General features: G+C 43.4%; 1 protein-coding gene across 1 annotated transcript; it reads right to left on the reverse strand.

Moving 5' to 3' along the window:
* Positions 1 to 684: 684 nt before the first annotated feature.
* Positions 685 to 16,621, reverse strand: ulk3 (unc-51 like kinase 3). The gene is made up of 17 exons (XM_083650894.1): positions 16,554 to 16,621; positions 15,869 to 15,998; positions 14,994 to 15,134; positions 13,447 to 13,567; positions 13,061 to 13,156; positions 12,665 to 12,808; positions 11,946 to 12,028; positions 10,521 to 10,676; positions 10,230 to 10,335; positions 10,075 to 10,115; positions 9,772 to 9,874; positions 9,508 to 9,572; positions 8,653 to 8,728; positions 7,406 to 7,446; positions 4,540 to 4,587; positions 4,069 to 4,132; positions 685 to 1,753 (listed from the first exon to the last, which is right to left on the reverse strand). The coding sequence occupies exons 2-17, from the start codon at positions 15,971 to 15,973 to the stop codon at positions 1,737 to 1,739; spliced, it is 1,407 nt and encodes a 468-aa protein (XP_083507020.1). The 5' UTR covers positions 15,974 to 15,998; positions 16,554 to 16,621; the 3' UTR covers positions 685 to 1,736.
* Positions 16,622 to 17,000: the final 379 nt, after the last annotated feature.

The following is a 17,000-nucleotide window of genomic DNA, read 5'->3' on the forward strand; positions in this document are numbered from 1 at the left end:
CAACAAAGATTAGAGACATAAATGCTGTTAAATGTTGTAGTCAACTTGTGCGCCAACAATACTTTTGGAGGGACAGGATACGTTTGAGGTCATTTTCCTGTTTCACTACTCAGTTACTACTTTTGGCAGCACCGTATCCTGACAAGAGATGAACTATCACTAACTAGTATGGGAGAAGTTCTAGTAAAATAAACAAGAGATAAGGAAAGATATATGGCAGCATACTTTTCCCAGATTCTTTGTGCGGTCATTCCCACACTTTTTGAGATCTGGAAATCTTCACATTCACTTTCCATACTTTCCCAGACGTGCGTAGGAATGGCCGAGTATAAAACGTCCTTAGTTCCCCCTGCCTGCTTGCCTTCCTCCTTCCCTAGTGGAGATGAGCCAGCTGGTTCTGCTGAGCAGCTTCCAGATGACGATGGCAGGAGACCAACAGCGGCGCTCCCACGACGACACACATCTTTCCATACATTCTTCTGGACGCGGTTGAACGTTTGCCTTTCGGTGACTTAAGCAAGTGTCTGTTGAAACCCAACAGATGACAGACTACAGAGAGTTTGGAGATTGTCATTTTACTTTCCCTTGGATTTCCCATTTCATAAATAGATTATATAATTACAGCTGTATAAAACATTCAAACAAAAATTAATGAACACAGCACATTTCTCATTGCTATTCACACAGTAACAAATGCTTCCCTGGTAGGAGATTTGTGCATTCTGCTGTACCCATCTCAAACAACACAAGCTGGAGAGAAAGACCTACGAGAGTGAGGAGTCAGCCTGCCTCAAACCTCGGGCCGGTGCCAAACCTAAGAAAATGCAAGTCTAGTGTAAATAAGGCAGAAGCCGCACCTCCTCCAGTTTTCCCTCTAGTGGTGGAGAGGGGGATCCATCAGTGTGCTGTGGTTGGCCCACAGCAAAGCCAGTGGGGAAGAGAGGGGGCGGGCGTGCGCGTGGGTGTGTGTGTGTGTGTGTGTGTGTGTGTGTGTGTGTAAGGAGAAGCTTCAAGATATCATAGTTCTACAGTACAAAACCCTCATGATTAATCTAAACATCACAGTATATTTTCAATTTCCAGTCATCAATTCGTACAGCTTTTAGGTGGCTTGTGTTTAGCTTAGTTTGTCCTTCACTACAACACAAAAGGCTACAGTGCCATCTTAACAGCTTAGCATGGCACGACCGCATGATCATCAGTGTTGGGCAAGTTACTGAAAATGAGTAATTAGTTATTTCTCTCAAAAAGTAATTTATTTACGTTGCAAATTACTGCATAATAAAAGTAATTAGTTACTAGGGAAAGTCAAAATTGTGTTATTTTATAAAGTCTACTGTCAAATTTGATCTTGTACCTTGCATAGCCTAATTCAGTGATACTCAACTTGCTTTGCCCGGGTGACAGGAGGCCATGGGGCCAGTTAATAAACAAACATGATTTAGTGATTGGATATTTAGATGTAGCATGGGGCCAGTTAATAAACAAACATGATTTAGTGATTTGATATTTAGATGTAGACAAACGTTCTAGCCACAACATTTGGCTGGTGACCTTTGGTACTTTCCCAGCCTGACAGTGTATGGTGTTGCTAAGGGCCAAGTGGGATGCAGAGCCAGGTAGCTGATAAGTTGTTGGTCCAGACTTTGCTTTGGGTCCTTCATCCCAACCTGAAGACTGACAGGCAGTCTGAGGCTCCATGCTTGTCCCTGCTGGTTCCCACGGTGGCGACCGCCTCACTGCAAACAGCAGGCTGAGAAGACAGCAGTGATTGATGTATGTTACTATAGCTAGCGCTCTTCCAAGCTTGCTAGTATACACATTTTCCATTGGACAATTCCCCACTTTTTTAAAGCAACAAAAATGAGGCAGCTCTGTGGGCCCCATAAGAGTGACCCAAAAAGCTGCTCTGCGTGTCACTGATTACGATGACCAGATATATGATTTTTCAGGATGAAAAAATAATAATGACATGTTAACGTTAGCTAAACACATTTCAGTGGTGACATTAGCATCTCTGCCTCTTCTACAATGTATTTCTCCTGGCTGATTGTTGAATAAGCAATGTGCAAAATGGCAGCTTTAGAAAGAAAAAGCTGCTCATTCAGATGATCTGACATCAAAACTTGACATTTGCTGCTGATGTTTAGAGAGCGGAAACATTTTCTCCAATTAAATTCCACTGGAGCTGTGCTGGAATTATTTCCACATCAAATCAGACTGTCTACATTTGGCGACTTACCCACAGTAATAAGAAGAACACAACAACAACAACAACAACAACAACAGACCCAGAAATGCAACAGCCAACAGATTTTTTTTTTACAGTGATTAAATTATGGCACCGGCTCTCTCAAACGGCTGCCCAGAATGAGAAACCATCCCATAATTTAATCACAACAGGCTTGATCCCCACAACAGTTGATAGTTTTGTTTCCATCCAACTGTCAAATGAATTTTATGCAAACTTTTAAACATGGTAAAAAAAAAAAAGAGTAAAATGCGGTTTAGGTGCATTTCAGCTGCACTGAAGCAACGTTGTCTGAAATTCATGCTTTCATTGATTTTGTTAATTTTTCCTTTTTTTTCAGCTTTTCTTACTCGATACATCAGATTTATAAGAAAAAGACTTGGCTGTAAACGCAACTCATGTGTCCATTATCAACATTATGCCCTGGCACTAAATGTCTAAAATTCTGGAGTGCGATGTTCTCAGCTAGACCTGGCCTGTGTTTTTGGTGAAGTTTCGGGTCACGAGACAGGCTGGGCCTCTGTGTTTTTGGTGAAGTTTCAGGTCACCAGACAGGGTTGGGCCTCTGTGTTTTTGGTGAAGTTTCAGGTCACCAGACAGGCTGGGCCTCTGTGTTTTTGGTGAAGTTTCAGGTCACCAGACAGGCTGGGCCTCTGTGTTTTTGGTGAAGTTTCAGGTCACCAGACAGGCTGGGCCTCTGTGTTTTTGGTGAAGTTTCAGGTCACCAGACAGGCTGGGCCTCTGTGTTTTTGGTGAAGTTTCAGGTCACCAGACAGGGTTGGGCCTCTGTGTTTTTGGTGAAGTTTCAGGTCACCAGACAGGGTTGGGCCTCTGTGTTTTTGGTGAAGTTTCAGGTCACCAGACAGGGTTGGGCGTGCAGTGCAGCTGCTGCTGGCCCGGGGCCAGTGTGGGATGGCTGACTGTGTTAAAATAACAGCAGCAGAAGAAGAAGCCACGTTCTTCATGAAACGTAAGCTTCCTCCAGAGTCACTGAACCCCGACTCTGCCTTTTTTTCATCCATAATTCCCCAGGAATGTCTTGCTGAAAACAGAATCTCGTCTGGGTTGTAGGTTAGAGGCAGAGTGGTGGGTCTAATATATATTATATATATATATATATACGCACTGCTTTTTATTCTTCATATTATGTTCAGGTTATATACATTAAACAAGAATACTGTAAATGTATATATTATATAGATTGTATATTTATACTGAGTGAGTTTGCATGAGAGTGAGAAGAAAGGGATTAAGTGTGTATGTATGCATAGGGCTCTCTGTAGCAGAATTGTGTGTGTGTGTGTGTGTGTGTGTGTGTTAGGTGAGTTACTCTTGGCTAGAACCAAGTCTCACTTTCACAAGGTAAGTTTTACAAGAGGGCAGAGGACAGCGTGGCTCAGGAGACAGCGTGGCTCAGGAGACTGCGTGGCTCAGGAGACAGCGTGGCTCAGGAGACAGCGTGGCTCAGGAGACAGCGTGGCTCAGGAGACAGCGTGGCTCAGGAGACAGCGTGGCTCAGGAGACAGCGTGGCTCAGGAGACAGTGTGGCTCAGGGCTGCACTGAGATGAAATCAAAGAGCCAGACAGTCCCACGGGGCGGCCACTACGGCACGGGAGGAGAAAGGCTCATATTTTACTAGTGGAAAAAGCTTCACTGAGGGGAAATTTCATTATGACTTTAGGCCTCAATTTCTCACTCCACAACGTCCCCTTCCCCCTTCATATATTGGCTGATCAGCATGGCTGCAAGGCTCTGAAAAGTACTCTTATGGAACAGTTTGTGATTACAAACTACAACAAAACAGCAGGACACTCACAGCTTCTGACAGACTCTGAAAGAGGCTCTCGGTCCACAGACGCATCCCTCTGAGTCTCCAACATCTGGCAACCAAACACAGAGCAGGAAATAGCCCAAATGAACAAACAAACAACAACAACAACAAAACACATAGGTATAAATACTACTGAAGATCGAAACCAAATAATGACCGTTTTGAGCCATGAACATCAGGCAGCAGCAGTTGAGCTCATTACCAAAATGCGGTTCTTTGTAAACATGTCATTATCTGAAGCTTGTTATTTGTTATCTCTAATAATGAGCGGCATTAGGAAACAATCAGCAGAAATGTTGAAATTCTCAACAATGGACTAAAATGAACTAGAATTCATTTAATCATTTGTTTGTAAATGATTTGTTTTAATTTGGCACTATTCATCACTATGTCACCCCCCCTAAATTGTGGATAACTAATTTTGTAACAAACCCTTGAAATCCATGAAAAGCTCACCTTGATATGCTCTTTGATGTATTCAGCTCTGCTCATGAGGCTTTTAATCTGGTGAGAGCAATAAGATCATTCACATTACTATTGACTTCTAGTTTCTATACAGGTGTTTTCAACTGTATCAATTCAAGTTCATATGTCGTAACAAAGTGTTAATGTAAGGATCTGATTGTGCCAATAAAGGTTCTTGAATTGAGATTATGACTCCCATGCATTGTAAATCGGCTATGCAATCTGATGAATCGTTCCAACTCCTCTGATATTTCTCATAAAAGCATGAATTGCCATGATTTTATTAGTTGCTATGGCAACTTTTGTGGCGACCTGGGAGCTAGTGAAGAGACCCTTCTTGCTTCTTCTTCCTGTTTTTTTATTCTAGTTCATGCACACTGCTTTGGAGAAAACGTTGTGGTACACATGTTAGTAACATGTTAGTAACATGTTAGTAACATGTTACTAACCGTGTATAAAAGTCATAACATCCTTGAGGGTGTTCTTTAATGTGGTAATGGCTACTTTGGTACCACTGAAGGTACTTGGCTACACCTCATACCTCGTTGTGTCAGCGCCGCTTGTCGCAGTACAGAACACAACATCTGAGGGGCGATAATGACGGGAGACTTCCCACAATGCCCCTTTAAAACATCCATGTGTTGTGGTAAACTAATCATTCTGACCACAGTTTTTTAGCACTCATCCCTGACCTGCCTCCAACCTTACACAGCCTCGCTACGTTCATCACAATGCCTTTCATCGACGAGCACATTAGACGTGTAGAAAGCAACATGGACGAGGTTGACAACTTGCAGAGTTCCATGGTACAACTTGCAGAGTTCCATGGTACAACTTGCAGAGTTCCATGGTACAACTTGCAGAGTTCCATGGTACAACTTGCAGAGTTCCATGGTACAACTTGCAGAGTTCCATGGTACAACTTGCAGAGTTCCATGGTACGCATGGTACCCAACACAGCGCTACATTATTACAGACCCCCCCCCCCCCCCACCCCTCTTCCAACAGCGCTACATTATTACAGACCCCGCCCCCCCACCCCTCTTCCAACAGCGCTACATTATTACAGACCCCGCCCCCCCACCCCTCTTCCAACAGCGCTACATTATTACAGACCCCGCCCCCCCACCCCTCTTCCAACAGCGCTACATTATTACAGCCGCATCTGAATTTACTTAAGACAAGCACCCATAAAACTTCAAATGGGGAGGAGGGAGGTCTATGAGGCCCACTCAACCGCACCCCCCCCCCCCCTCCCCCCCTTTGAGGTTTGTTGGTGAAACACTATTGTCTGTTGTTGGCTCAGTTGCTGGCTAAACAATGCACAAAAACAAAAGCGCTTAGGGCATTAATAGCAGACGTCTCTGAGGTCTTTGCATGTGTTCCTCCACATCATTTTAATGTCTTATGTCAGTGTCTTGATTCCTTCAGTTTATAAACAGCCATAACCAATTTATTTGACGCATGTACGTTCCTGAAGAGTTAAAGAGTCTTTTTGATGAGATGTGACAGCCGGCTGGTGATGGCCAGGCGAGCAGAGCGGGCAGTCTGACTTAATCCTGTCAAACTATTGCATTCCGGTCATCTCATGCACAAGTTTCACCACACAATAGACCACTCAGTTAGCCTGGTAACCAGCCCCAATGGGTCTGGACGCAAGCCTATATCCAGTATCCACCACTGATTCTGTGATGGATTTTTCAGCCTCGACTGATTGGTTGCTCTCTGTGTCAAACAGATAGGACAGTATCTGTCCTAAATAAACAGATAGGACAGTATCTGTCCTAAATAAACAGATAGGGCAGTATCTGTCCTAAATAAAGGCAGTGAATGGGCGTGGTCAGTGAATGGGCGTGGCTCCAGACCCATATGAAGAGTGAGTGATGATAACTGCCATTCATATGAGGCCACCAATCAGTGGCCTCAACAATGAAATGAGTTTGTTCTGTTGCCACTTAGAAAAATTTAGAAAAAGTCTGTTATTTCCGTGAGTGTTTGCACAGCAAAATATGCGTGCAGGAATGGGTTTAGCAGGTTCGTACTGTACGTTACAATTCAATAGTAAATTATATGGCTACATAAACATTAGTGTATAGTGACTACATACAGATGCTTACTCATTCACTATTACGCGGCCCCTTTAAGGTCCGATGTTGGGTTTGGCCACAAGGAACTCTGGAGGTACTACATGATACATGCCATGTTCTGGCCTGGTTCACTGATGTAGTTAGCCTGTGCAGCCTAGCTCTATACCTGCTGTATTCTTGCACTGCTAGGTTTCTGGAGCTTTTGAACACATCATCTCTTTTAACAGATCATTTCACAACAGTGTTCAGTTACCAAAGCTATAGATACAAATGAAGGGCTTCAAAACAACATGCAGGGCTCATATTTATCAGATAATGTTAGTCCTTTTTTCAGAGTGGGGGAAAGAAATCTTCCATGGTCTTTCAACAGGGGGCGCCATCAAGCAATCAGACTATGGCCTTAACATCTCCTAAGCAGGTCATGGCTATTATGCCCATTATGCCTGGGCACAGCTTGTGGACGGGGGTTCAAGGATCCAATTATAAAGTGGACGTGATCTATGAGTATGAAACCTGGCAACCTGGATGATGGATGATGTTGTTAGGTCTTTACTCTGGAAAACATGCACGTGGCTGCTGGTAGGGTGCTCCTGGGTGTCATGCATGAGGGAGTGGGTGCTTTGCTCTGCTGGTAGGGTGCTCCTGGGTGTCATGAGGGAGTGGGTGCTCTGCTCTCAGAGCTTACCCGAGCACCCAAGGGCTTAGTGGAGGTGACAGATCTATGTTCCTACAGTGAGCACGCAACCAGAAGCCCTTCCTCGCCCACTCACCTCGCTGTGGAGTAGCTCTCTCCTGCGGCCCTGCGGCTCGGCTGGCACACCAAGACAGAGACAAGAAGCAGAGAAGAATGAGGAGAGGGAGAGGGGGGAGGAGGGGGGAGGGGGGAGGTTGGGGGAGAGCAAGAGAGAGAGGGAGTGGTGGTGGTGGTGGTGGAGGAGGAGAAAGTGATGGATCATCGTGTTTGCACAAGGAGAGCTCATTTATAAAAAAAAATTGGCTAGCATATAGAGTGGCAGCTAGCATGTAGAGTGGCAGCTAGCATATAGAGTGGCAGCTAGCATGTAGAGTGGCAGCTAGCATATAGAGTGGCAGCTAGCATGTAGAGTGGCAGCTAGCATATAGAGTGGCAGCTCCAGGCTAGCATGTAGAGTGGCAGCTCCAGGGTGGGAAATAGCTCTAATGTAGGCCAGTATTTTCTCAATTAGTCAGCCATCCTGGAGCTGAGAGCGAGACTAAGGTTATAGCAGGGAGAAATTAGCCAAGTACAAATGGGGAGAACACGGGAGGGAAATCAGGAAAGAAATCACAGCAACAGTACATGTCGGAACGGTACATCTCTCTAATACATTTTTTACATCAAAAGTACCACTTATAAAAGTTTTGTTTTGTTACTTTTAGATCGCACTCTCAACCCGTTCAGTTTCTCCACAGCTGCAGGCTTTCTTCCCCCTCCCTTCTCCCTTCTCACACGGCTGGCCAGGCCTAGCGCCAGGCCAGGCCAGGCCAGGCCAGGCCAGGCCAGGCCAGGCCAGGTCAGGCCTAGCGCCAGGCCAGCCAAAACTAAATGGAAACTTCCGGTTAAAACTTTCAAAATCATGTAATAAGTAAATAGCCTTAGTGATGCACGTTGGAGGAGAAAAAGGTGTTTCAACAAATGAAGCAGCAAACTACTAGGATCAAAATACTCCTGACAGTAGCCAAAATGTTGCAGCAGCAGCCTTGTGACTCCAAGCCGTTGGTTCAAATCTCCTGCTCCCTGAATAACTAATGCTGAGGTGCCCTTGAGCAATGCACTGAACCCCCAGTTTGTGAATGTGTGGAAGTGTATGAATGTGAAACAGGGAGTTGCTGGAAAAGAACAGCACCTAAAGAGAATATTGGAAGAAAGGCGAAAGGGTGAGTTAAGGTAGTAAAGGTAGTTTCTCCAGTCTCCACTATAGAAATCGAGCGCACGTAGTGTGCGAGATTTCTACTTGTATAAAAGATTTCTCATATATAATAAAAGACGTTTATATACCTGCCAGTGCCAACAGTAGCTCCCCTAAGCACTGCTGGTACAAATCCAGTGCATCATCTTCTAAACCGCTCTCCTCCTGGATTGGAAGAGGACAATTGGGAAGAAAAAGCAACAACATTGATTTACTAGATGTGCTTACAGGATCCAGCTATGTCAATGCTGCCAGTCTGGTAGCTTTACAAAGCTTCTCAATTCTTTCGGCCAAATATGTATACGTCTACTACACGACTGACATCGTGGCAGCCTAGCAAATATGCAAAATAGATGTTTTTCAGCTTTGGTTCACAAGCAAACTGAATATATGTGGTTTGGAATCTAGGAGTGGGGGACGAGTGTGCCCTGCTGATGTGTTTTTCTTTTTCTCTGTTTTCCCCACTTCGCCCCGCCTCTGTGTGGATCTCTACTGAGAGCCAAAGTCCCGCCTCTGTGTGGATCTCTACTGAGAGCCAAAGTCCCGCCTCTGTGTGGATCTCTACTGAGAGCCAAAGTCCCGCCTCTGTGTGGATCTCTACTGAGAGCCAAAGTCGGGTTCACTTCCTGCTTCAGCATGCGTACCAGAGACCTTTCATCCGCCATTTACTTTCCCCAGACATTTTGTCAAATGCTTATAAAAATAGTTTGACTTGGTCAAACCAAACGATTCAGCTACATTTAGAAACAGGAGAGCCCATAGAACATTTCACTCAGACAAAATAATAATAATAATAATAAACATTTGATGCTTTTTGTTTTGTTTTAAATGTCTATGGGAAAATAAATGGTGGATGAAAGGTCTCTGGTACGCATGCTGAAGCAAGAAGTGACATCGACTTTGCCTCTCTATTCCAGTGTCACCCAGCAGGAAGCCCATCTAACCTTAGCTATGGCAGTGGAGGCCAGCTCCAGGGCAGCCAGCAGCCGTGGTTGGTCTCGGGACATCTCTGCAGTACAGGAGGAAAACAGGATGAGTTATCTGGAGTACTTCACCAATCTAACCTCATCTTCTACCAGACATCTATGTGTTCTTGTCTAGTACAAATGATGTAACACCGTGCAATCAGTATGAAAGTGGGCTCGGCTTCTATCATTCTGAATAATAATCCATCATTCCATAATATTAATTTAAGCGGTGTGTGTTACCTCGGAGGACGTCCCTGGAGGTCCGGGCCTGCTCAAAGCTCAGTCTGTTGTCTGAGGTCACCAAGGCTTTCAGCTCCTCCGCTCTGGACACATACTGACTGACCTGCAGGAAGGTCTCTCACATTGACTCAACTTCGTCACATCAAACATGTCATAATGCTCTCCATCCACGCCATATGCTTTTCATAGAGGAGAATTCATTCCAAGTGAAAGCCACTGGAGCGTGTCAAAAACAAAAACAAAAAAAAACCCCAATTGAAAATAGAAAGTAATCTAAATGTCAATGAGTGTTTCCAGGCCTACCTTCTGCCTGAGGGCATCTTTGCGTAGTCGATCCGTCTCGTCTGGGAAGGCCGGAGAGAGATTTTTTACTTTGGACATTCAGTGAGTTTACATTGCCAGTTTATTGTGGTGGAACAAAGGCAGGAGGAGGATACGAGAGTGCTTGTTGCTCTTACAGTGAATAGCGGGGACAAAGTGCTCCAGGGCGCTGCAGTAAAGAGACAGAGCGGCCGACTTCTGCCCGCCCTGGTCCTTCTCAACAGCCTGCAGGACCAGCTCTTTCTGGAGAGAGGAAACAGGACAGTGACATCACTGAATACAAACTACTGGACTCCTTATCGTTTATGCATACGTGCAGCACACTCATGCACAAAGACGCACGCACGCACGCCACGCACGCACACACACGATTCATGGCTGTCTAGAGTTGATACATACATGCAAGTTCTTCCTTCCTATTCCCTTACCGCTTTCCCCAGGCTCTCTGCGCTGGGCATGTGCTCCAGATCCACAAAGGGGTGGGAGAAGAACTGGGCGAAGGTGATCCGGGCATCTGGATTTCTCTCCAGCAGCCCCAGTAGAAGGTCCCTGCAGTCCCTGGATACCCTGGCCCCAGGAGGCAGCTGATACACAAAACACAACCTTATTAGACTGCGCTCAATCCACAGTCTGTTGCCAAGGACCCTTGAGTTTGACTTCAGTGCTTCTTCTCAAAACATGACCATAGAAACTCTCCACGTAAATTCCTAGGCCTAGGTAATGGACAGTCTAGCTTCTAATGCAAATGTGAAAATATCAACATGATCTCTCCCCTTGTCAAAAGCAAGAACAATAATAGATTTGATTAGATGAGATTAGAAAGCGTATCAATAAAATAACTGGAGTTGGTCCCCGGGCGCTGCACAGTGGCTGCCCGCTGCTCCTAGTTCTAGGAAGGTTCCTAGTAGAGGATGGGTCAAATGCAGAGGATGAATTTCCCCAAGGGGATAAATAAAGGATAACTTAACTTAACTTAACTTAATCCCTGAAGGGGAAACTCATTTGCCACTAAGCAATAACAGACAAATAGCAACAGACATTAACACGCAGCAACCGTTCACACAGACACAATAAAAAGCCATTGAGACAAATGTATAAATAGACTGTGTTAATAGAACACATTTTATATATTCTGTCGACTACCCAAAGTGTTTTACATGAATACCTCACATTCACTCACCGACGGCAGGGCGCGAGCATTTAGGGGTTCAGTGTCTTGCTCAAGGACACTTGGACACGCTACCGGGAAAAGCCAGCCTCGAACCCGGGAACCTTTCCGATTCCCAGGTGACAGCTCTACCTCCTGAACTAATGCCGTCCCCGACAAGATTAACAGCTGTGTTTATTAAACAATCTGACCACTGCTGGTACAAAGAACCTTCTGAGTCTTCTAAGTCACTAAGAGTGATTGCGTTGTGCTGTGTGATAAGACGGGAGGGTTAAATGACAGCAGTATGAGTCACCAGCCCGTTCACATTTTCAAGCTTTTTCTGAAAACCCTCCAGCTTTCAAAGCAATGCACAATGATCTCCACCAGTCACAATGTATGTGGCCGGGGAATCAGGGTTTTCATTGCCAGGAATCAGCTGTGCTTTCATTTGGACCATGTACACAAATTCATTGTATGATGAATCTTGAAATGATGGGGAGGTGTCACTGGAGGTGGAGCTTGTTTATGCTGAGCAGCACTTCCATGTGAAAGTGAGGCAACTATAGAAGGGTATACTGTGTGAGTTTGCCACCTAGTGGTTTCACGGTGAACAAACCCAAATACAGAGAAAAGGCTGCAATGAGGAACCTAGGTCTTACATCAATGGAACCCAGGTCATACCTCAATGGAACCCAGGTCTTACCTCAATGGGTTTGTTGCTACGGATCTTTTCCTCCAGTTCAGCGTAGGATCTTGAGGCAAACGGTGCTCGTCCAAACAGTGCTTCTACAGTGACACAAACAGTGTTGAGTAGATTACTCTCAAAGGATAACCTACACTACAGATTACCTGCCAAAGAATCACAATCAGAATCACTTTTATTGCCACAATATATGCAAGATTACATAATGAGGAATGTGTCTTAGTGTCAGTATGCAGCGTAGTGGTCATGTCAATATATTCATACAGTATATATATTCATATATTGACGTGATGATCACGTGTATGTATATATATATATATATATACACACACCGGTATATATATATATGTGTGTATATATATATATATATATATATACATATATGTATATATATATATATATAATATATATATATATATATATATTTGTCTTAGTGTCAGTATGCAGCGTAGTGGTCATGTCAATATATTCATATATATATTCATATATATATATATACACCAGTATATATATATATATATATATATATATATATATATATATATATATATATATATATATATATATATAACTCATATATATGATAACTCATATATATATATATATATATATATATATATATATATATATCTGCAATCCATGGTGGCTTCTGCATTCAAAAGCCTGCAAGGAGTCATTATGAACTATGTGAAAAGAGTCAAAAGTACACATCATCTTACCATACAGAATGACTCCTACAGACCACAGATCCACCCTGGAGTCATACTGCCGTCGACACACCATCTCAGGAGCCATGTAGAGCGGAGAGCCTCTCAGCGCGCACTGCTCATCCCACGGTGACATATACTGGGCAAACCCAAAATCTAACAGACAATTAGAACGTCAATAACGTTTATAATAGTGTGAGAGGCCCAAGGAATAGATGAAGAAATCATAAATAAAATAAATAAAGCGGATGTGTTAGTGCCATTGTCTACCAACTGAGCTATACAAGACCGCTTGAATACAATGGAGTAATGTGTGAAGTGAAGGTATGTCTCCGTACAATTTGACTCTTTAATACAGTATACCGTGCGTGTGCGTGTGTGTGTGTGTGAGAGCTGGCATGAGTTCACCTGCTAGTTTGAGGACAGAGCCACTCAGCAGAACATTCTGGGGTTTCAGGTCCAGGTGCGAGATGTTTCGTTCGTTGAGAAACTTGAGGGCACAGGCTGTTCAAGAGTGCACACACACACACACACACACACACACACTTTGAGAGAAGGGTGAGTGATTTTTTTTTAGAGCGAGAGAGAGAGTGAGAGAGAGAGAGAGAGAGAGAGAGAGAGAGAGAGAGATGTTTTTTTTTCTGGCTCCAGCCAGTACACCAGGGTGTAAATAGACACCTCGCCTATTTACATCCGGGTGCAAATAGCATCTGCCTAATTTGTTTGTGATAGTATAACGTCTACATATCTGGTACTCCAGATCAGACTTGAACCTTGGTCTGGTGACGACTCACCAATCTGCTGCAGAAAGCGCCGGGCCACCCTCTCAGGTAAGAGCCTGCGACTGCGGATGAAGCGGGAGAGATCTCCACCAGAACACCATTCTAGGATCAGATAGATGTTCTCATTGTCCCACTGGTTAAAGAGAGGAGACGAGAAGAAGAGAAAACTGATGTGATATAAAACATAAAGCAACTAGGACGTCACCTGATTGTTGCAGTTTTCCACAATTTTCAGTTCACAACTCCTAATCATCTCTAATAGGATAAATAAACTCCTAATCATCTCTAAAGGGACAGTAGAGTTTTGCTGCTTGCTGTTGAGCCTACTGGAGGTGTCATGGCCCTAAATAAATCAGCTTAAAGTTACAGTGTGCGGATTCTTTTCTTTTTCTTCTACTGCTTTTGGTTTGGTCCACCTGCTTTGAAGCACCTGCTTTGAAGACTGTTGGTATGTGCGCATCTCCTTCACTGTTTTTCTATCCCTAAATGAAGAATGATCAGTGAAGCACAAGCTATAGTCGCCTTGTGTTGTATTCTTAGTCACATTACAGTGTTTTGTGTTGTATTCTTAGTCACATTACAGTGTTTTGTGTTGTATTCTTAGTCACATTACAGTGTTTTGTGTTGTATTCTTAGTCACATTACAGTGTTTTGTGTTGTATTCTTAGTCACATTACAGTGTTTTGTGTTGTATTCTTAGTCACATTACAGTGTTTTGTGTTGTATTCTTAGTCACATTACAGTGTTTTGTGTTGTATTCTTAGTCACATTACAGTGTTTTGTGTTGCATTCTTAGTCACATTACAGCATTTTGTGTTGTATTCTTAGTCACATTACAGTGTTTTGTGTTGTATTCTTAGTCACATTACAGTGTTTTGTGTTGTATTCTTAGTCACATTACAGTGTTTTGTGTTGTATTCTTAGTCACATTACAGTGTTTTGTGTTGCATTCTTAGTCACATTACAGCATTTTGTGTTGTATTCTTAGTCACATTACAGCGTTTTGTGTTGTATTCTTAGTCATATTACAGTGTTTTGTGTTGTATTGTGTTGTATTCTTAGTCACATTACAGCATTTTGTGTTGTATTCTTAGTCACATTACAGCATTTTGTGTTGTATTCTTAGTCACATTACAGCATTTTGTGTTGTATTCTTAGTCACATTACAGCAGTAAAGCAGGGCCGGGGCGGGGCGGGGCAGGGCCGGGGCGGGGGATTGGGGAGGGGGTGCAAGAAATACGATCCAATGAAAATGCAGAGATGGTCAACAGAACTAATGGATGTGTGTCAGGTTATATAGCTTGCTACCTTCAGCTCACTTGTCTGTCTTGTCTGCCCTTCATGAAGCACAGAAAGGAGAGAAAAACATGACAGAAAAACAGAATAGTAGAGGTCCTAACGCTGCTACACTTTCATTTCACAGCTGAAATTAAATGGGTGCACATCAATTAGGCAAATAACATAAATAAACAAATGTTGATTCTTTCAGGGGAGGGGGTCCTGTTGGGGGGAAAGACTGCATTAGCTACAGGAGGTTGGAAAGCTACAGATGTGCTTACCTGGAAGTCCTTTAGCTGGACTATGTGAGGGTGACGCACAGTCTTGAGGATTTCAATCTCTGTGAGCAAGTTCTCCACAGACGCCTTGTTTAAAGTCTTCTTCGCAACCACCTTCACTGCCACCGCCTCCCGGCTGTCCCCCTGCACGGACAGTCAAGGACCACACTTTCACTTCTAACTGCAAGACCAGGCTGTGCTTATATAACCATATGTCTATTATATAACCATGTCTATTAGTGACTGCTAAATAGTCAACAATGGGCAATGAATACACATAAAAATGATACCAAAAACTCTTACAGTAATATCATTGGAGCTGGGGGGTGTCAAGTAAGATCAGGTCATTGCAAACTCACTCAGTGTCTGTTGGGCAAGTTACTTTCAAAATGTAATATAACTAGGCATCTCAATTCCTAGTATCGCCCGCTACGTGGCCTCGCCTGTCTCCCTGCAGCTCCCTACGCAGCTCCGCCGCTGGGTCTGAAGCCAGACTCCCACTTCTTTTTTGTGACATCACTGATCACTGATGATGTCACAGTGGGATTTATGACATCACTGATGATGTCACACACCACTGGGATTTATGACATCACTGATAATGTCACAGTGGGATTTATGACATCACAGTAGTGGGACATGGGACAGACAGACAGAGACACAGAGCCCCAGCTCGCATTTATATACTGATGATGATGATGACTGATGATGATACATAATATTACTACTAGTGACTTTCATTTGAAAGTAAGTTATATTACCTGTAATATGTTACTTGTATTAATGCATTACCCCCAACATTGCTCAGTGTTGAGCATCACAGACAAACCTGAGGCGCCAACAGCAATAATATCCAGACAAAGAGAGAACAAACTGGCCTTGCTGTATGCTTTGTAGACTGTGGAATAGGTCCCACTGCCCAGCCGCTCTGTGAGGATGAAGTCAGCCAGTTTGGGAGGGGCGAAGCTGGACGTTGTAGCCATGCTGACAACAGCAGGACTGTCTGGACTGTGACATGAAGTGTGCTTCAGTGTTTTATAAGGTCAAGTATTAATAACAATCTGGGTCGACATTAACTTTTTGACTCAAGCATATAAATATATTATCACTAACACTAACATTAATACTTAATTCATGTGAACACAAACACTAATTATAATAATACCAACAACAGGAATACAGTAACACTGACACTAACACACAACCAATTAATTAAACAGCCTAAAACCAATGGTAATACTGTCTAAACTGTCAACTAGAAAACTACAGCTAGTAATACAATACTATTAATGACTGAGTTACCCCCAACACTGTAAAAGACACACGCTACATCGGGGCTGTAACTGGATGTGGTCCGTCGACTCATCTGCTGTACATCTGCTGGTATGCAATGCTGGAAGTTTGTTGCTGCAGCAGCTACAGTATGTTAGCAATAATATCTGTGTGCAACTGTACGTAACGTTATAGTCTATCGTTACCGTTAGCCAGCAATAAATGACGGTGGTCGACTGATCCATGTTAACGTTACTTCAAAATGATTGACTAAGCATGCTGAATACTCACCTGTTGGTTAATAAATCCACATCAAAGGCATTAAAATTGTGTTTACATTGCTGCCGTGAGGAAGTTGCATGCTGAATTTCGGCAAGCAAGCAACAGCAAACATATTTTACCGCCTCCTAGCGTGTGTTCCCCGTTACTGCAAATTTGAAGTGTAGACCTCCTTCTTACTCCAATATGGGAGAAACTACTACGAGGTAAATAATTGATTAATTCTCGGAGCAAATTGATTTAATTACATTTAGTTTTACAACCTATCCAGCGGCGGCAGGTATATGTTTCTTACCAAGTGTTACTACGTTATTATTGGCAACAATTCAGGTAGGAACCTTTGTATGTGGACGGGGGAGCATAATAATAACCGGACAGCACTGATACTGTTCAGTATCATCCGGTTCATACCGCACCGGACAAAAAAAATGATAAACTCCGCGTGCGACAGTAGCCGAA

This window comes from Poromitra crassiceps, assembly GCF_964638095.1.
Source record: "Poromitra crassiceps genome assembly, chromosome: 14".
In the NCBI taxonomy this organism is placed as follows: domain Eukaryota; kingdom Metazoa; phylum Chordata; class Actinopteri; order Beryciformes; family Melamphaidae; genus Poromitra; species Poromitra crassiceps.

Bases quoted from the DNA above. Each gene is read 5' to 3' on its own strand.
- ulk3 (XM_083650894.1), bottom strand. From the start codon at position 15,973: ATGGCTACAACGTCCAGCTTCGCCCCTCCCAAACTGGCTGACTTCATC. The intron at 10,116-10,229 runs GTAAGAGCAACA...CGGCCTTCCCAG, and splicing joins CTTTGTCCCCGCTATTCACT to ACGAGACGGATCGACTACGC. The intron at 9,875-10,074 runs GTAGGCCTGGAA...ACCTTCCTGCAG, and splicing joins AAGATGCCCTCAGGCAGAAG to GTCAGTCAGTATGTGTCCAG.